Source organism: Xenopus tropicalis, chromosome 4, assembly GCF_000004195.4.
Source record: "Xenopus tropicalis strain Nigerian chromosome 4, UCB_Xtro_10.0, whole genome shotgun sequence".
Taxonomy (NCBI): domain Eukaryota; kingdom Metazoa; phylum Chordata; class Amphibia; order Anura; family Pipidae; genus Xenopus; species Xenopus tropicalis.
In genome coordinates, this window is record NC_030680.2 from 131710083 (window position 1) to 131732037 (window position 21955).

The 21955-nt window shown below is 44.1% G+C and overlaps 1 protein-coding gene across 2 annotated transcripts in view; it reads right to left on the reverse strand.

Moving 5' to 3' along the window:
* srgap3 (SLIT-ROBO Rho GTPase activating protein 3) overlaps positions 1–11869 on the reverse strand; it is a 96032-nt gene extending 84163 nt beyond the window's left edge. The window contains exon 1 of one of the 2 annotated variants that reach the window (XM_002936253.5): positions 11593–11869. In XM_002936253.5, the coding sequence (XP_002936299.1) occupies positions 11593–11650 (58 nt within the window). In that variant the 5' untranslated portion in view covers positions 11651–11869. The remainder of the gene's footprint in view (positions 1–11592) is intronic. The other variant, XM_004914130.4, reaches the window with a different exon arrangement.
* Positions 11870–21955: the final 10086 nt, after the last annotated feature.

Here is a 21955-nt window from a genome sequence, read left to right on the forward strand (position 1 = left end):
TGGCAAATGTTACTAATATTACTATATACAGGTATGGGATCCCTTATCTGGAAACCCATTATCCAGAAAGTTCTGAATTACAGAAAGACCATCTCCCATAGACTCCATTATAAGCAAATAATTCTAATTTTTAAAAATGATTTCCTTTTTCGCTGTAATAATAAAACAGTACCTTGTACTTGATTCCAACTAAGATATAATTACCCCTTATTGGGGCAGAACAGCCCTATTGGGTTTATTTCATGGTTAAATGATTCCCTTTTCTCTGTAATAATAAAACAGTACCTGTACTTGATCCCAACTAAGATATAATTACCCCTTATTGGGGGCAGAACAGCCCTATTGGGTTTATTTAATGGTTAAATGATTCCCTTTTCTCTGTAATAATAAAACAGTACCTTGTACTTGATCCCAACTAAGATATAATTACCCCTTATTGGGGGCAGAACAACCCTATTGGGTTTATTTAATGGTTAAATTATTCCCTTTTCTCTGTAATAATAAAACAGTACCTTGTACTTGATCCCAACTAAGATATAATTAATCCTTATTGGGGCAGAACAGCCCTATTGGGTTTATTTCATGGTTAAATGATTCCCTTTTCTCTGTAATAATAAAACAGTACCTTGTACTTGATCCCAACTAAGATATAATTACCCCTTATTGGGGGCAGAACAGCCCTATTGGGTTTATTTAATGGTTAAATGATTCCCTTTTCTCTGTAATAATAAAACAGTACCTTGTACTTGATCCCAACTAAGATATAATTAATCCTTATTGGGGCAGAACAGCCCTATTGGGTTTATTTAATGGTTAAATGATTCCCTTTTCTCTGTAATAATAAAACAGTACCTGTACTTGATCCCAACTAAGATATAATTACCCCTTATTGGGGCAGAACAGCCCTATTGGGTTTATTTAATGGTTAAATGATTCCCTTTTCTCTGTAATAATAAAACAGTACCTGTACTTGATCCCAACTAAGATATAATTAATCCTTATTGGATGCAAAACAAACCTATTGGGTTTATTCAATATTTAAATGATATTTAGCAGACTTAAGTTATGGAGATCCAAATTACGGAAAGATCCCTTATCCGGAAAACCCCAGGTCCCGAGCATTATGGATAACAGGTCCCATACCTGTACTAATATTATTTGTATATGCATGTTGCTGTATGTGAACATGAGTTTTAGGTGGCTCTGTATATGGGCATGAGTTGGCTCTGTATATGGGCATGAGTTACAGGTGGCTCTGTATATGGGCATGAGTTGGCTCTGTATATGGGCATGAGTTGGCTCTGTATATGGGCATGAGTTGGCTCTGTATATGGGTATGAGTTGGCTCTGTATATGGGCATGAGTTACAGGTGGCTCTGTATATGGGCATGAGTTGGCTCTGTATATGGGCATGAGTTGGCTCTGTATATGGGCATGAGTTGGCTCTGTATATGGGCATGAGTTGGCTCTGTATATGGGCATGAATTGCAGGAGGCTCTGTATATGGACACTTTGCAGGCTGCTGTGAGTAAGGACACATGTTGCAGAGATACAGGCTGCATAAACTCATTACATAGAATATTGCCTTGTCAGGCTGCAGTTTCCAGAACCACATACAGTACATTAAACAGGTCCAGATAGCTTTTTGCTGCAAATATACAGAAATACAGGCTATGCACTTTGCATGCAACGAGATCTCATGGGTGAAAGCTGCTTATGGGAGTGCTGTACTTTTTTCAGATTATAATAGATAAACAATGTTTTGTCAAGCAGAATTTTACAGAAGTACCGGTAATCTAAACCATAAAACTGTGAGTAACAGTATACTGGGTGTCCCAAAGCATATAACAGAAATACAGAGGTCACTGGCCACTTGCTGTAAAGACCAGTATATCGCTGAAAGTGTAAGTGTATGAAGGAACACTGTGAGCCAGCACAACTATTACTCCTTCTTATGGCAAGACCTGCCGAGGATCAAGTGGCTCAAGTACATTCATAACTCCCAGGTACTAAGATCCAAAGATGAAGAACACTTTGCTCTGCGCTTATGGAAAGGACACATATTATTCCTACTATAGAATAGTTGCTAGTACTCCTGTCCAGATAGAGGTTGATTACCTAATAGATTGTAAGCTCTCATGCTCAGGGCTGTCTAACCTCATGTCATTAGGACAAAGATGGAAACATTCTAGGGCTCCTTTATCAAATAAGGACTATGTGAAAAGCTCTAAATATCAAATCACAATATCACAAATTCTCCATGATACCCAGAATGCAGTGTTTTTTCCTATAATTTCACTAATAATAGCACAAATTATTAGATGATTTCGCATTTTGGACTTGGACTAAAATATCCTATACTTTGCAGGAATAGTCGGCCTCACTGAGGAGCAAGAGCTGATTGTTGGTTGTCAGAGGACGCTGGAAGCTTTATTTCATTAAAGTGAGAGAGCCACAAGTTTAAGATACTTAAATTTGATACAAACACTCCAACAAATCATCTAAAGAAGAACTCCATAAAGCTTTCTAGGTGGATACCATTTTTGCTTCCTTTGCTGGAACTTTCTCATTTTCAAGGCTGACAGATCACACTCTATTACGCTCTATCCAACATCTAAAGCTTGCCAATTAGGCCTCTCTCGTCTGACCTGCTTCAGCAGAAGGTTAAATTACAGTGGGCCTGGCACAGACTAATGAGTGCAAATATAAAACTATTAAACTAAGAGCTCTTTTCATCCTTCCATGATCTTGGCTCTAGGACCCCCTCCAATTCTTTACAAGGCTCCAACAAGCTCCTCTCCAGGCTTGGTCATGTGATTTATGGAGTTACGGTACTCTACTAGGACACCCATGCAAAGCTCTACAATATGTACTGATTTATAGGTACGGCCAGGTTTGTCTTAGTTAGTAATGTGGGGCCTGGGGACTGCAAGCAGACTTTGCAGAGGAATAATTTATCCTTATAGAAAATGTACTTTCTTCTGCTACTATAGGCACCAACTCTCCCTACTATATCTGATATCCCACCTTCCCAGAGGCTATTATCCCACTGCTACTATAGGCACCATCTCTCCCTACTATACCTGCTATCCCACAGCCACAGTCCCTTCCCAGATGCTATTATCCCCCCACTGCTACTATAGGCACCATCTCTCCCTACTATACCTGCTATCCCACAGCCACAGTCCCTTCCCAGAGGCTATTATCCCCCCACTGCTACTATAGGCACCATCTCTCCCTACTATACCTGCTATCCCACAGCCACAGTCCCTTCCCAGAGGCTATTATCCCTTCACTGCTACTATAGGCACCCTCTCTCCCTACTATACCTGCTATCCCACAGCCCCAGTCCCTTCCCAGAGGCTATTATCCCACTGCTACTATAGGCACCATCTCTCCTTACTATACCTGCTATCCCACAGCCACAGTCCCTTCCCAGAGGCTATTATCCCACTGCTACTATAGGCACCATCTCTCCCTACTATACCTGCTGTGCCACAGTCCCTTCCCAGAGGCTATTATCCCCCCACTGCTACTATAGGCACCATCTCTCCCTACTATACCTGCTATCCCACAGCCCCCGTCCCTTCCCAGAGGCTATTATCCCCCCACTGCTACTATAGGCACCATCTCTCCCTACTATACCTGCTATCCCACAGCCCCAGTCCCTTCCCAGAGGCTATTATCCCCCCACTGCTACTATAGGCACCATCTCTCCCTACTATACCTGCTATCCCACAGCCCCAGTCCCTTCCCAGAGGCTATTATCCCCCCACTGCTACTATAGGCACCATCTCTCCCAACTATACAGAGAATAACTGAGATATCAATGCAATTCCTACATACTGCTTCTATGGAGCCCTCTAAAAACATCTCTGCCTATAGATAAAGCAGTTTATGGAAGTCATATTAAAACAAGAAAAGAACAGAAACAGAGACTACATTTTGGTTTTTCAAACTTAATCAAGACTTAATAGTAAAGACTAAAGAAAGAAGTCAGGCCAGATCAGATTGTCAAGGGATTCCCTGAGGAATTTTTCAACCACTCAAGCTATTAAAAGCACTCAGCAAAATGATGCAATGCTCTCAGCAAGCCTGACTGGAGGACACATATACTGTAGCATATTTACAGGCTGTAAGATACTGCACACACCCATTGTGGCATCTCACTGGTTAATATATAGAGTACTCCGGGGAGATGCCCTGGAATACTCTTCCTCTAACGAATAGATCAAGCCACTGTTGCATTTTGTCTGTATAGGCAATATATAAGAAATGATGCGCTCACAATGGCATAATGATGTGAATATGACAGTAATGTAAATAAGTGCAGTACTACATACAGCTATTGTAGAATCCAACAGATTAGCCAGTAGAGGAATGCTGGAAGCTGCAGTTCTACAATGATATAAGTGCTATCAGAGTCACTGGGAGGTGCAGGGCCAACCAGGGCTGCCGCTCCATGGGCCCCCACATGCCCAAGGGGCCCCTCGCTGCCTGCCCAACCCCCTCCTCCCCGCCTCAGATTAGATTTAAACCTGTATTTAGTGGCATCCAAACATTTAGGGCAGTGGGCCGAAGTTGTCTTGAGAGGAAACTTTGGCGACTTTGGGACATTGCAGCGACGCGTATGCCATCCCACTGACAATTTACATTCTAGCCGGTGGGAAGGCATTGCGGGGAGATTAATCGCCCACGACAACGAAGATTTGTCGCACTCCAACTTATCACCCTGTGTGCCACTGCCCTTAGTGGCCGCGACAGGTATCTGCTACTAAGTAGCTCCGTGTGTCTTCCCCCTTAAGATTGTGGGGCATTTCTACTTTTTTCAGTAAAAGTAAATTATCAGTTCCCTGCCGCACCTCTTCTACACTGCCTTGGTGCTGAGAGAACCATGAGAGAAGGTAGTCATTAATAATCTCTTTAGTGGAAGGGAATGAGAAACAGCCACAGGGACAGGACATAATGCTGAGAAGAAAGGATGCACAGATATGGAAAATGAATATTACTGGAACTAAAAGATGTACAGATACTGCACTCACATACTGCCAGGGGGTAAGGATGGTTAGACACATACTAATAGGAAGAGTGGATATTTTGACAAAGAACATAAATACTGTTGTCAAGGAAGGAAAGTAGAATGGATATATGCATTAATAGTAGGTTATTATTGGATGGAAAGGAGGGAATGGATGTGCAGTTCTAGCACTGATATATTAGCAGGAAGCAGGGAGTTAGGGCCAAGCAATATCAGTAGGAGTAAAGAAGTAACTATGGAACACATGCACATTCATGGGATGAATAGAAGTATGGTGACAAGACAAGTACATATGGATTTATGGTATAGAAGGATGTAAAAAAGAAATTAGCACATACACATCTGGAAGCAGGTACTAATACTGCAAACATATTATTGGGAAGAAAGGATATAGAATATACATATCTATGCAGCTGAAAATGGGCACCTGAGAAGTTAGACAGTATAGACATACTGAACAAGTACTATGAATAATGGATGTATAGACCCAGAAAGTGCAGAAGGGTGTAGGGTCTTTACACAAACATATATATATTACAGGGAAGGAGGGAAGCACATGCATAGAGCTCATCCATATGATTATTGGGAAGATAGTATGGGCAAAGCTACATTTCAAAGCAAGAATGGATGTAAATATCCATAACACATTTATATTACCTGCAATAATATGACATAGCAGACTAGGAAGCATAAATGCACAGACATAACATATACCCATATATAAATAAATAAGTGAAGGAAGTATAGTCATACCTATTCCTCCCAACATGATAGAAATGGGAAAGGGAAGGAATAGGAATGTGAAGTAAAGTCAAGTGCAGAATATCAGAGAGAAGGAAAAGAGAAACAATGGGAAACCAATCATTTCCCAGAGGAACAGATGGAAGAGACCAATTCTATTAATTATTAACAGGAGTTTAAAGAGCTAAATGTCTCAAAAAATAGTTTTATTTCAGTATACACTAGTCAGCTTTTTGATGGTGGGACTAATATTATTAGAAGGGTGCATTCAACTTATCAGCAGAGATAAAAAAAAGATGATTCTTTTTAGTATTTAAAAGGTGAGGGAGTCATCTCTAAGTGAGAATGATGTCAAACAACTATCATAGAGCGAGACTAAAGGGTCCCTCGCCCATGGTCACACAGCCGCTGTCGCTCTTCCTGACAAAGAATAAGTTGCTTTCGGCCCATCTTTATGCCAGCAAAATACCACAAGACAGAGTACCAGGGCAGTGTTATTTTACAAATTCCCCCTATTGTGCACCTCCAGCCCACTGGGAAACACAGACATGCCAGCAGTGTAATTCCAGGACTACCAGATCTGTCAATCAAACTGGATAGGGGGCAGCACAATCTTACAAAAAAGGCCAGAATTCAAAAGTAAACAACCCGGCAGCCTGTCAGGGGATTGCACTCCCCCAGCCCAGCCTGACTGACACATTCAGTGCTCCTTAAACTTCTCATGGTCATGGAGCCAAAGCACAAAGCTAAGCTTGGGGGTGTATAGGTGGGTATGTTTATATAAATAATACATTTATAAATACTATATTTTAGTGATCATTTCTAGAAATTCTGAATTATAGGGAATTATGTTTTTCACTTGTTGAATTTTTCATTAGACTAGCAGGATAGAATATTATGACCTGTTATGCACCATCATGCCTTGGTAAATAGAAAAATGCACAACACCTAATTGGAAAAGGCAGACACTGCATTTTAATATTATTGGACTTCACAGGGATCAGAGAAGGAGGCACACAAGTTATTAGCAGGCAGTGTACAGGCTGGAAGGAAGCACAGAAATAGGACATTATTAACTGTCAGAAATGAAGGCTGCACATATTAATAGGAGCAGACAGACGGTGCATCTGCTATCTTCAGCTAGGACATACTAACATGCCAATCCCTGGGAATGAGATGTACCAGTGAATGCCAAATGGGCACTGCATTAGGCTGGAAGGAGCAGGAAGGGTGCTGCCCAGTACTGAGAGGGGCAGGGTGGGCACTGGGCATCTATTACTGGGAGAGGAACAGTGCAAATGGTTGGGCCAGACTATAGCTCAGAACTACAATCAAATGAGGGGATGTCAGAAGCTGTAGTTCTACAATATCTGGAACAGCAAAGGCTTCGCCTAAATACTCCAGTAACAACAAGACGGAACTTAATTTGGATCTCCGCCCTGAAACTCTATTTGAATAATGAAAGAAAAATATTTACAATATACACAAATTCAATATTTTCAGTTACATTTCTTTATGCAAAAAAAAAAAAGAGACAGTTTGGGGTGGAAAGCCTATTTAAAGGGCAGAAGTGTAGCATTACCTACTTGTTCTCTACCCAGAAAGTAAAAGGTGAAGTAATAGCCACTAGAAGGAATGAAAGGAAGCTGGGGTTCATGTACTGATATTTCCTAGCCGAGACTATTACAGACGCTAGACTATACCCCGCAGACCTGGGAAGCCCCAGACAGACGTGTCTGTATCAATAGACTGCCCATAACAATATCCATTTCTTTTCCTGCTTATTGATTGGCCAGATGTGCATTGCTGAAGCATGGCATGATATTTTACTGCCTCTGTGACTTTTTCCTGCTCTGGCAAACAACTTTAGGGGCCCACATAAAACAATGCTTTATTTTCCCTCAGAGATTAGGTTAAAAGACTGCTGAGCTTCTGATGTTGGCAGTACATCGGCCAACTTTGGCTGCCTAATTGGTCAGGACTAGCCACATGGAGCCAAAACAATAGGATACCCAACTGATATTATGGAGAAACACTTATCTATCAGACAGGATTAAGAATCAGATCAGAAAAAGATCGGTTACTAGACTTAGGATGAAGACACATGGAGCTACTAGTAGCTGCTACTTGTAGTGGCTACTAAAATAGACAATGCTGATAACAGTCTCAACATGTGTTTTAGCAGAGGCAATTCTCAGTATTGTCTATGGCAGGGTATTTTTGGTGTTTAGTAGCTGTGAAAAAGTAGCTGCTACTAGTAGCTCTGTGTGTCTTTACCCTTAAGGTACAGAGATCCAAACTACAGAAAGACATCTTGAAAAACCCCAGCTACTGAGCATCGTGGATAACATCTGCTGTACCTGTATATAGCCAGTATTGTTTCCAGCATGTTTACAACAACCTGCACAATCTGATTATTGGGCTACTGCCAGCAACCCCCCCCTCCCAAAAAAAGCCTTCACACAAAACTTTTCCCCACTATTCATTTAAAGGACAAGTAAATCCATGCATTATTTAGGAAATGGTTACCAGATCATTTTGAATATCATGTCTAATAAAAATATGTTTATTCCAAACTAATTTTGCTTACAGAGTAAGAGTAAGTACAGAATTTTCTAAGCATTTCGTTATCGAGGGCGTTGGTCTGTTGCTTTTATGTTACAATGGAAGAAAGGAGTCTGATTTGTCCTTGCTAAAGATGGTCCCTATTTGGCATGTACTCATTGCAGGGCTATTTTCATTGGTCGTAGGGCCCAGATGTTATAGTTACTGTCAAACTATTATCTTATGGTTATAGGTTCCCCCGATACAATCAATAAGGTGTTCCCTAAACCTGCGGCTCTGCTGGGCCCAAGGCAATTGCCCTTGTTTAACCCCTTCTCTTTGTTGGAGTGATTTATTCTGCTAATGGTATGGGGGGGGGGGGGACTGCCCTGCACAAGTTCCTGCGAGAATAGCAATAACACAGCACTTCCCAGGGAGGGAGCAGCTCTGCCAATAGTTCAGATCCATGAACGTTGCATGGCTTGACTAAAGCAGACAGGCCCTGCACATTAATAAGGAGCAGATTGATCCACTGCATGATAATGAGGACACCCAGACACAGAAATATATAAAGGGGCAGGCAGAAACTCCTTCTCATACTGGGGGGAGTGAAGAAACATATTAGCCATGTTGGCAGGGCCATATTGACACAGTTCACTGCACCAGGAAAAGCGGGGGTGGATACAGCACATGCCCCATATACAGAGCTTTATACCATTGGATAACTGCTATATGTATATTATTATGAATATATATGAACCAACAGGTCCGTCAGTGAATCTTAATTTTGTCTCTGAACGAGGACCTGGCATTAAAGTGATGCCAATATGCCCTCCTCCAGCTACTGTTCCAGCCCCAGCATTCCATGGAGCCAGTTGCTAGGAGTTAGGGCACAGGCCCCATCATCACAATGGTAAAACTAAAGATCAAAATCTACAGACCAAGAAGAAAGCAAAGTGATCTCCCCCCTTCCTAAGCCCTAATCAAGAAAAATTCTCTAGGTATGAAGGCCGCCCATTGAAGCAAAACATACAGTGTTGCCTGATCTTTCCTGTAAATGACATCTGTGAAAGCAGAAAATCTCATAGCAGCTCATATGTCTTTAATAAAGGTGAAAGTAGCGCACAGAGAAAGGGAGGAGTGAGGCAAGTTCATTCTGGCTAGGGGCCAAGGAAAAGAAAAAGCCAGCCCTGAATGGATGTTCCATTAAGCAGGAGAATATGGAATTACAAGTGCCCAGGGCACATTATACAGGCCCACAAACTCACATCAAAATACAATAAAAGCACCAGCATAGGCTGCGGCCATGTATGAACGAGGATCTATAAACCTGGGCAGATACAGACCAAACTGACAGTTCTGATTGGATGAAAGGTATAAGAAAAGTATAAGAATAATGGCACACAACCAGGACCACAGACATGACGAATCACAAGAGCTGAACAAAGCAGCCTTTGCCTTTATCAAGGACCAGTGCCTGACTGTGACTGAGCAATGGCAGCCCATTGTGGCCCCTCTTCCCTTGCACCGGTGCCTCTGCACTCCACTGAATGCACTCATACGGGAAGCACATTATCAAACAAAACCAGTGATGTGCGGCCAAACTGAATGAGTGGGAGGTCGCAGAGGCTGGGGTGCCCACATACACAAGAAAAAAGGTGGAGTCTGCGTGTTAAAAAGGCACGGTGTGTAAGTAGCCAAGGGCTTGGCATGCAGCAGGGCAGTTATTGGCTTCTTTATAACAGAAGGTATTCACTTGCCCCATGCTTCACAAAAAATGGATAAGTAAAACCAAAAATTAGAGTTTTCAACTCTGACTCAAGGAATAATGGGGGGTGACACGCAAATTAAGGAAGCCTTGCTGCATTTAATGCAGGGTGGGAGGGCTTTTGGGCCCATTATAGCCCTACTACCTATCAACCTCTGCAAACATACAGTATGGTGGGTGCCCCTGCATTCACTGTTAGCCCTGAGGTAGGTGCCCATGATATTTCCAGAAAAGCAGGTAGGTGGCCACATAGTGGCATCTGGAAAATGCACATGCAAACATACTAGCAGCAGAAGAATCTAAATGCCTGCACTGGCAGTGAGGGCACACACATGCTGGCAGCAGGAGGGTGCCAATGTAACAGTCAAAGGGAGGCACACAGGCACACTGGCTACAGCTAAGTGCCTGCACACTGGCAATGGGGGGGGGGGGGCTGCACACACAAATTGTTCAGAGGGGGTTCACAAACAATCACACAGTCTGGCAAAAAGGAAATACCCACATACTGGCATCAAATACATGTCTGCACAATGCCAGCTGCAGGGAGGAACACGCACAGTGGGGCGCACACATATGCAATAGACAGTGGGAAGGTGGGGACACACACTGTGGCAGTAAGGCACACACGCTCACTGACTGCAGGGAAATGGAAGCAATGAGGCCCACACACTGGCAGCTGGGCATACACATAACTATTCATGCACACTGGCAGTACTGAGGGACACACACACTCCTATTAGGGACTGGTGCACAAACTGACTGGCAGCAAGGTGGGTATAAGCACACACTGACTGGCAGCAAGGTGGGTATAAGCACACACTGACTGGCAGCAAGGTGGGTATAAGCACACACTGACTGGCAGCAAGGTGGGTATGAGCACACACTGACTGGCAGCAAGGTGGATATAAGCACACACTGACTGGCAGCAAGGTGGGAATTAGCACACACAAAGCTGGCATGGGGACGTGCACACAAACATACTACTATTAAGTGGTTACACATAGAAAAGTTCACTCTCAGCACCAACACAGTAGTGCAATGTGAGAGTGCACACACAGACGCACATCTTGCAGGGAGGAGCACTAGCTGATAGCTGTGACATGCAAAGACATGAAGCAGGGAAATGCGCACACACACAATATATACTGGGCACAGAGGCAAGGGAAAGGTACAGAAGAAGATGTCCAACCATTGCAGCTGCATAACTACAACTCGCAGATTCCACTGCCAGCTGTTGGTGGATGCTGGGAGATGAAGTACAAGAGCTGGAGGGTAGCAGGTTGGATATGACTGATGCAGGGAGGGCTTGGCTGAGTAGGTGCAGAGATGGCACACCCTAGCAACACCATGCACACACACAGGCTGTAGGAGGGCACAGAGATGCCACAGTGACTGCTAATCACACAGGGAGTACACTGGGCGCAATCAATCTGCACCTTTATTTGCAGCAAGAGATGGTTAGCGCTGCGCTACAGTCACAGCATGGGAGCCTGGCACTAACCTTTCACTTGGTTCTCATAGTCAGCGATGATCTCCTTGTCCTTCTTAAACCTGGACATGATTCCTGCTCTATGCGCTCTGCTCGCTGCTCTGAGTCCGGCACCGACTCCCCTTCATGGGGATGAGATGAGCTGCAGAGCCGCGGCACTCACTGGGCACTGCATTGCTCTGCCAGCTCCGCTCCTCTGCGCCCAGATTGTTTTCCTTTTCTCCTTCTTTCTTTTCTTGCTGCAGGGCTGAATTGAGGCGCAACGTCACCCTGGCTCCGCCCAGCTCCTATTACACAGGCTACACTGGTGCGTCCTGTCGCTGCTGCCGGACACCTTCACTCGCTGCTCCCGGTGTAACCTTGTCCCTTATACTGCCGGCCAGCCGCCCCTGCCTGGGGCTTTGTCTCCTGGGCACAGAAACCAGTCTCACTGCAACAGGGCAACTCCCACACTCTGCTCCATAGCACTGCAACTCCCTGCTCCATAGCAATATCACTGCAACTCCCTGCTCCATAGCACTGCAACTCCCTGCTCCATAGCACTGCAACTCCCTGTTCCATAGCACTGCAACTCCCTGCTCCATAGCACTGCAACTCCCTGCTCCATAGCACTGAACTCCCTGCTCCATAGCACTGCAACTCCCTGCTCCACAGCAATATCACTGCAACTCCCTGCTCCACAGCAATATCACTGCAACTCCCTGCTCCACAGCAATATCACTGCAACTCCCTGCTCCACAGCAATATCACTGCAACTCCCTGCTCACTAGCAATATCACTGCAACTCCCTGCTCCACAGCAATATCACGGCAACTCCCTGCTCCACAGCAATATCACTGCAACTCCCTGCTCCACAGCAATATCACTGCAACTCCCTGCTCCACAGCAATATCACTGCAACTCCCTGCTCCATAGCAATATCACTGCAACTCCCTGCTCACTAGCAATATCACTGCAACTCCCTGCTCCATCGCAATATCACTGCAACCCCCTGCTCACTAGCAATATCACTGCAACCCCCTGCTCACTAGCAATATCACTGCAACCCCCTGCTCACTAGCAATATCACTGCAATTCCCTGCTCACTAGCAATATCACTGCAACTCCCTGCTCCATCGCAATATCACTGCAACCCCCTGCTCACTAGCAATATCACTGCAACCCCCTGCTCACTAGCAATATCACTGCAACCCCCTGCTCACTAGCAATATCACTGCAACTCCCTGCTCACTAGCAATATCACTGCAACTCCCTGCTCACTAGCAATATCACTGCAACTCCCTGCTCACTAGCAATATCACTGCAACTCCCTGCTGACTAGCAATATCACTGCAACTCCCTGCTCACTAGCAATTTCACTGCAATATATTGGTGCAACTCCCTGCTCACTAGCAATATCACTGCAACTCCCAAACTCCCTACTCACTAGAAACCCTTACCCCCTGCTCATGTCACAACTGCATTGTATTGCGTTGTAGTGTTTAGGAAACATTTTACTTTATTATGATATAAGAATGTCACTTTAGAGAACTGCTGCCTGTACTAAAGGATACGGGCAATGACCGGTGTTGGACGAATTACATAATACGAATAGATATTATCTTTATTTAGCCCAACAGAACCGCAAGTGCTTAATGTTAAATCAATGGACCCATTATAGGAATACGGCCCAGTCCTGTTTATGATCATATGAAAGGGGCCCAGTCCCTTTGGGAAAATGGGATAAAACCCAAAATGATTTTAAACAGTTGTTGATATTTTTTCTATGTACATCAGTGATGTTCAGCCTGCAACCCTTTAGCAGCTTCTGAACTACAACACCCAGAATCCTACTGATAAGCCTATTCTATGAGGCGGCTCTTATAAGACTGAATGAAATCCCTGGATCAGGATCCCCACCCAACAATAGTGTGATTCAAACACAGGAGAACTAATGCTTCCTTTTTGGGCAGAGGTATCCATGGTAACAGGTCACACCATAGAGACTTCATGTTAAGCCAAGATTGCTGCTCACCAAAGACCAAAGAGAAGATTGTAGGAGCTGTGTATGTGAAGGCCAGGCTGTTTATGGTGGCCTTAACACCAGCTGGTGGAGGAAACCTGTATTCTATATAGGAACCAAAGGCCTGCGCTGAGTGCCGATGCTGTCTGATCCAGGCCTTTTGTCTCAATAAAAACAAAGCTGAAGTCACACAGCAGAATGGAGTCTCTGAGCAAAGGCCATGAACTGAGTAGAACCCCACTGAGTGCAAAGTTCCTGATATCTTACCTTATCATGTTTGCTGTGCAGTACCCATACACCCATTAGTTCTGTCTGCCCATATGCCTGCATGAAAAACTGCACAAGGTTTTCAAGTATTCAGGCCACCCCCCCCCCCCCAACCTTATAACACAAAATGAAATCAAAGCAAGCTTAGGTCCCCTCAAATCCTAAAGGTGCCCATACACTATAAGGTCCGCTCACTTGGCGATGCCATGGGGCCAAACGATCGGATTACATTTGTGGTTATGGGGCAGTCGGTTCTGGGACCACATCAACGAGCCGATGCGGTCCCCGATCCGACCGAATTTTCTAACCTGCCAGATCAAGATCTGGCCAATTTCAGGCCAGATATCGGTCGGCCAGGCCGCTCTGTTCTGCCCATACACGGGCCGATTAGCTGCCAAATCGCTCCAAGGGACCGATATCGGCAGCTATAGTCGGCCCGTGTATGGGGACCTTTAGTCCTTGACTCTTCTAGGGCATTATATGGGCAGACAGAACTAATGGGTGTATAGGTACTGCACAGCAAACATGATAAGGTAAGATATCAGGAACAGCCTTTGATTAAGTACCCAGTAAGGGCTCTGGTACACGGGGAGATTAGTCGCCCGTGACTAATCTCCCCAATATGACATCCCACAGGCTAAAATGTAAATCACCGGTGGGATGGCATATGTGGCGGCGTGATCGAAATTGCTCCGCCGCGTATGCCATCCCACCGGCGATTTACAATTCATTGTGTGCCAGAGCCCTAAGGCATAAAACGTGTAAGGCTTTATAACATTTATGTGTATATGTTACTAATAAAATTACTCTGATTTTACTTCATACCTGGGCTTCACACCTACCTATTTTTTTGGAGATCCGGAGTGCCTGCCTATTTCGTTATTTTTGTTATGCTGAGGGTCTGGAGCATGAGCACTTGGACCTACCATGTACACGGGTAAGCTTTCTCTACACTGAAATTGCTTAGACCTATATACCTATTATTGATTTCCTTCTAGGACATTGCCTTGTTCTTTAAGTAGTGTTCTCCGCAGACTTTTATGGTGTAAAGGGGAAGTTAAACATGCCCAGGGTACTGTCCCTTGTTTGGTTCCCTCAGCATTGAGCCATTCTCATGGTTTTCTAACTCCATTTCCAGCTCAGGAGCCCAACAGTGAGAACATTACGTAATGTGAAAGGAGGTCGAAGACCCTGCGTGGGGTCCGAAGCCAATTCGCTTTTGTTTAGCAGCCTCTTTGCCTGCCCTCTCCCTCCTATTGCTAGGTTTCCCTTTCTGTGATCCTTTTCATTGATTCCGAGAGGCCAGGATGCATTGCTATGCAGGAGAGCAGCTTTAATTCAGCGTTTGTTTCCTGCCCACAGGCACCGCAGCCACGGCTCTTTCTTCCTTTTACTTACACAAAACTAAATGGGATGATCCATTGCCTTCGCTGCTACGAGAGCCTGCGTTTCATTGCTCTGGGCTGGACTTCATTCTCAGATTTCTGTCCAGTGAGGACATTCATGCACCTGACCCAGATCCAAGTCCTTCTATTCAGATGAAGCCAAGGCAGTAGACTGCAGCTTTGGTCTAACTGTCACAGTATTATCATATGATGTAAAAGGCTGGCCAGATCCAGTCAGAACCATGAAGTCTGGGTTTCCAACAAGTAAACAAATATCTCTTCCCTAGAGACAGGAAAGTGAATGTTGGGGCACCGGTGATTCTCTATGTCACAGTTTGCCACACCATGGACTATCTAAGGCATCAACTGCCCCTTTAAGGGGAACTCGGCTTCCAAACCAAAATTTGTTAAAGAGCCCCACACAACACAGAAACCCCTAATATATCACTGCAACGCGTTCCTTCAAAAATACCATTTTTATAAGCTGAAATCCAGCTGCAAAACAGACTCTTTCTGAATCATTTAAAATCCTGGCAGGGGAGAAGGGACTAAAACATTGGTGTTACATATTGTAACAACTTCTCTGCAGCTTACAGACAGCATGCAGGAACTGCATAACCCACTATGCACAGCACTGTGATGTTCCTTTCCTTATTGACATCACGTGTGCAGGGAATTGTGGGATTGGGAGGATGCAGGCTGAAGGCAGGCTGAGGACAGTTGACTACTGTTTTATTTGAGCCTGGGCTTAGGGAACTGTTCCAATATTATTACATTACCAATCATGAAAAGGCTGCATATTTTCTAATTGATCCATATTGCAAAGTTGCTTGAAATGTTTTGTAATGTTAAGTTGTGTTTGGGTGGAGTTTCCCTTGAAGGATCCACCTGCTTTCAAGCTTCTTATCCTATTCAAATCCCATTCATAGAGTTCAGTGAAGCAGCTTTTCCCAGTTTAGGAGCCTATAGTAAGAGCTGCTGTCTGGAATGGGAGATTGCATGCTTATTAGTGGGTCTAAATAAGTGCAAGGGGGGTAGGAAAGGGGGGTTATATTACTTAGGAACAGTGGAGGGAATGGCCCACTCTCTATAAAGTTCTTCTCTTTGAACGCAGCATCTTGAGTTCAATTTAGAAGAAACTCATTAAATATGTCCTTCAGACCTATAGATCTACTTGGCTACACCAAACAGCTGCACTGGGGTCACAAAGTAAACCCTACTGCCAGGGGAGGGCTGGCAACATTTTACTCAGAGGACAAAGACAAACAAATTGACCCTTGACCACGAGGGCCAACCCAAGCCATTTCTCACCCATTCAATGTCATTTTTTATAGAGTAAACATCGACTTGCACTTTCACTCCTGCATTAAGGGTTTAATAAGTCAAACACTAATGGGGCAACAATCCTAGTTAAAAATGAGCTAGGGGTAAATACCCCCTTGCCAGTTACCCCTGTCTACATTTCTGATCACAACAGGTAGCCCAGTTTTTTTTTTAAATACCTTAAACCACAGGCACAGTTATTCATTCTCCTGTATCCAGCTGTGGGCAGTTGTAGAACCACTTAGTAAATGTAGCCCAGAGAATCTTATTTCAGGCTTTGCCAGTGCACCTGGGACTGATTTCCTAAATTTTTTTCCTAGCAGCAGTTTGACCCCACCGCCCCTTCTGCTCATGGCCATACCCCCCCTCTCCCTCCTCTGCTCCTCATTGATATGCCTTCAGGGCACAAAACAGGGCCTGGGAAGCTGTGACTGTGCAGCAGTAAGCACAGAGCGGCTCTATTGTCTGTTCAGCAGCAGTAATTCATGGTGGGTGTTACACTCCCCCCTCCAAGAACGGGCATTCACAGAAAAGGTCCCATTAGATGGGCCTGCACTAACAGGGATTCATTCTGTATATAAGGGAAAGGAGGGCTGGGGTTAGGGAAATGATCTACAGAGCAGGCAAAGCTGCCATCAGTTAAAGAGGGGCCCTAAGCACAAGTTACTGCGGAGCCTTATTATATAAAATAGGATTGTTCCCTCTGTGGCCCTTTAGCTAAACTCAAGGCCCAACATTGTCTGCTACTAGCTGTTGGTCGGTGCTGGGGTTGCATGTAATAACAATGATACAATATGTCTCAGTTACCATTATGCCCTAATGCCACAATCTTCCACTATTGCCTGTCTTCTTCAATCTGGCCCTACTGTTGCCATTTTGACCTGCAATACTTGCTGCCTTCTAACTACAACTTCTGGGCATTATAGTGCCACAACTGCTGGAGGGCAAACTATATCAAATAAAAATATAAGTTAAGGTATTATTATTATTAACATTTATTTATCATGCGCCAACATATTCCGCAGCGCTGTACAATAAGTGGGTTTCATACATTGGACATACAGAGTAACATATAAAGCAATAATAAGAGGTGAAGGGTAACTTCTACATTTACTAAGGCCAGTTTCTGTAAATGGGGCCCCAATGTGACTGGGGGTCCAGGTAAAAATTCCACCTCTCCATGTCCTTATACTGACACTATTTAGAGGAAATTTTATGGTGCGTTTTTTTTTGTAGCTCTTCAGTTTAAACTTGTGATTTATCGGCAATTGATCAGATTACCTTTCAGCAGGGTGGAAGATACATGGCAGCCACCGCACTGAGACAAATTGCTTAGCCTTGGCTATGGAATGGTTAGTACATTTCTACAGAGGCTCTGTCTCCAGCCAACCGTACAGAATGAACATTCAGCTGCTGGCGATCGGCTCCCTCCAAGCGCCACTGCCGTCTGTCCTACATTCCCATTATTTCAGTTTTTTTCTACAAATAAAGGAGATTTCAGATTTATAGTTCCCAGGCTGCTTTGCTTTATTGCAGATACTGAGAGGGAAAGTAGGGCTGGAGGAGTAAATGCTGGGGGTCTGGGTAATACAGAAAAATTGAGTAGTGCGATCTAAAGGGGCAAAAAAATACAATTCTGGGATTTTATGCAACCCTTAAACTGCTGCACTACAATTCCCAGAATCCCCCATAATCCTTTGGCTGCTTTATATACATAGATACCTAATTATTACACAACATGTCCTTTGTGCTTTATTCAACACTTTGTGCAGGTTTTGACATAATGGGGCATGACTGGGGTAGGTAAGGGCATGGCTATGCAAGCAAGGGCATTTTTTTTTTATTGGGGTTATAATGCATTTGTTGGTAGGGCCCTATTGCCAGGGGCCAGGTGACCAATTGGGAACCCCTGAGGAAGGGCCCTGCTAACTTTGTAATATGGGGCCCTGTTATTCCTAATGACAGTCCTGGCTACAAACCCACAGGGCAACCTGAATAACCACTTGCACTACTGTACAGTGGAATTCATAAAAAAAATCCATTGAATGCCAGTTAAATCGCTTAGGGTATGTACCCTGAAACTGGCCTTGGTTGGAAGCACACTTTCTTTATTATACAGCTGGCCATACTCCATCCAATTATCAAAGTATTTCCATGATGGTACAGTTTCGACAAATGTGAATTGCCTGGAAACCAATTGGACAGATTGCTACACACAGGGGCCTCTACAGACTCAACACAAAGTTGATTTGGCCAAATTAGTCATTGGGGGCTTTACACAGGGACAGATATTATGTTGTTTAGTTGTCCATCAGTGTCAGCTTGGGTGCTTATCCATTTGCCAACATCAGGACCGGTAACAGGTTGACGGATGCTCTTTCCATTGCCCAAAGGGAGTGGCTGTCAAAATATAAGCCTAAAACTTATTTTTTAATGACATTTTGTCTCTGCCCCAATTCTGCTGTTTCTCACGCATGGATACTTAGCTGCCTTACAACTCATTTCTCTGCTTCTTCCCTTCACAGCCAGAGATGGTGAGCGGCTGGAAAACAAAGTGCAGTGGGTCCACAATCACATTATTCTGAAATTTGGCCGGTGTGCCACAGGCAGGGTTAATGGGAATGTCAGGCCTTCTGGCAGGAGGTATATGAGGCAGAGAAATAATATTCTGATGCACATGGGCCTTTTTCTTCTGCTTCGGAGCGTTCTTTGGCTGCCTGGGACTCTCTGAGGAAGAATGAAAGCTACAGAAATGCCTTCTAAGGTCTCTGTGCTTGTGTTTAAAGGGGAAGAGTAACTGAAGCACAAACTTCTACTTAAATGGAAAGGGCCAGCAGGCCGTGCTGATGTGTAATATTGTTGTATCATTGCACCCCCTCAAAAAAGAAAAAAAAAAAAGAAACCTGAAATGAAAGACTCCAGTACTGTACTATAGGCTATTGTCAGTTTTGTCTATGCCAAATCATAGCAGCAGCTGGCTTATATTCTCAGTTGGATGTTTGAGAGATTACTGTATGGAACAAATCACTGGGCTGTATCTGTAATTATGCACTTCTCAATGTTATCAGAACATTCATGTGAAACTGTCTATGTAGTGGGCTTCCTTGCGCACCAAGCAATGTGATTTGCGCCTCACACTGGATGCTCTGTGTATTACACACATCTCCATGCACAATAGCTCTTGCATATGGTGGCAGTAATGTGTTTGAACAGAAATCCATCGTGGATCTGGGGTTAAGAAACAATCCTTTCATAATCTGGGACCCTCTCTTTCCTCATGACGTCTTTAATCTGCATGCAGTAGCAACTGGAATAATGGTGGCATTGTGGCATCCAAAGGTCGGCCACTGCTTATTATCACATTCCAGAAGATGTATTCGCTGAATCATATAACGCAGGCTGTACAGTGGGGAGTCCTTATCACCTACTCCATAACCTCTGCCCCCACATCTATAGAATCATAGAATATGTCTCTCTGCCATTGCTGCCTCTGTAATACCCTAATAACAGAAGGTACCCTCTCTCTAATGTAGTCCAGGCCAGGACTGGGATGCAAAAAAGTCCCTGGCATTTAAAGTAAACAGAGGCCCAAACAGCCCCCGCCAGCCAACTAATTAGTGACTGTCTATGGCATCTTACAGCAGCCCCTCTGGCATCTGTCAGAACCCACAGATTGACAGTGTGGGCCTGATGTAGTTATTCCTTTATGCCGACCATACACCAGGATCTTGGGATATTGGTAGATATTGTTGTAGTTGTAAGAACTGAAGGCTTCAGGTTGGACAGACATGATGTAAAGTATAACACAATATAATATAGAAATATAATGTGACTGTATCCTGCAAGCCCAGGTGCAAGATTTGCAATGGGTCCACCCCACCATTTTTACCAGTTATGACACAAAATGAAACAAAATTAAGCCAGTGAGACATGATGCAGGTTGCCCCACTTGCACCCTGTATAGAAGACTGTGGGTGTTGGCACACAAGGTTCCCCGAATCTCAGCAACATGGGCAAATATTAATGAGGCTGGAGGAGGCTCAGTCTCCCCAAACCAACACCAATGAATTTGCTATGACAAACAGGGTGATGATATTATAAATGAAGTATCCTGCCATGTGTCCAGGGGCATTACATTTGGAATGGTGGTTTATCCTGTGTGTGCTCCGGGTTATTATACATTGAATTGGCCCTGGGATACAATGAAGCAGACTAAAGAATATCATTTGAAAGGCAAGCACCAGAAATTGTGCTATCTTAACTGAAAATTTACAGTATAATTGCATCTGATTTGGAAGCAATTTGAGCAGAGGAAACACCACTCATAGCTGCAATTATACTTGAATTACGGGGGGAGAGAAAGCCAATTCTGGGTAAAACAACATCTCAAATTGTGTCAAAAATTTCACTCTGCCCTTGTGCAGCAACATTGTATAAGTTTTACATGTGGTTATCTTAAAAGCCCCATATATATATATAGCAGTGTACATAGTATCCCATAATGTATATCATCTTTTCTGTGTATTGTATATCCCTCACTAAGCCCTTATCAGCAGAGTGCTATACATAAGGATCCTGAGCATAGAGCACTTGTGCTAAGCTTTCTCCAAGACTCGATTCTATAGGGGTCACTTTGTGCCGCAGCATTGTTACTGTATCTATGGAAAGAATTACTGGAGAACTGGGGCAGCAGGAAAGTGTTTTCTCGCATTTTGTTGGCATGGAAACCTAATGATGCTTCATACTCGTTACCTCTGTCAGATCTTTCAGGTATCACATACAATAGTAATGTATATGCTCAGTGTGATAGCAGCAAATAGTGCAATTACTACAAACATTATCTTGTGATCTTAAGGATCCTTCCTGGGATTACTCTCTTAAGCCTTCCACCAGTCGCCTTCTTATTCTGGGTCACCCTCATGCCTGCCTTATGCAACAGCATCTTAACCTACTGAAATCCTGCTGGATCTTAATTCAGCTTACTGACCTCCATACTCTAAGGCTAATGCCACACAGGGTTGATTTTCGGACTGTGGATAAATGCAAGCCGAAAGTCAGTGCTTGAATCAGTCTAAACCTGTGACTGCACTCTGAGGCACGGCATATGTAAAGAAAGAAAGGGTTAGTCAAGGAGATTGGAAGCCTTTAGCAGTTATTTAGCAGTCACCAAGCCACAAACTCTTTGTAGGGCCTCCCATCACCAACACCATTGGCAGGGTAAGACAGGCCCAAGGGGGGGGACTGGGAAAAATGCTGTGGGCTCCAGTCCTTGTGAACCCCAGGTTAATCCATCCAGTGAGGCAACATAGTTAAACTTTTTAATTTTCCTGTCCATTCCTGTAGGTAGGCACTGGCCATGCCCACCATCAATTTACATGTGCAATGGGCAGGGGGGGAC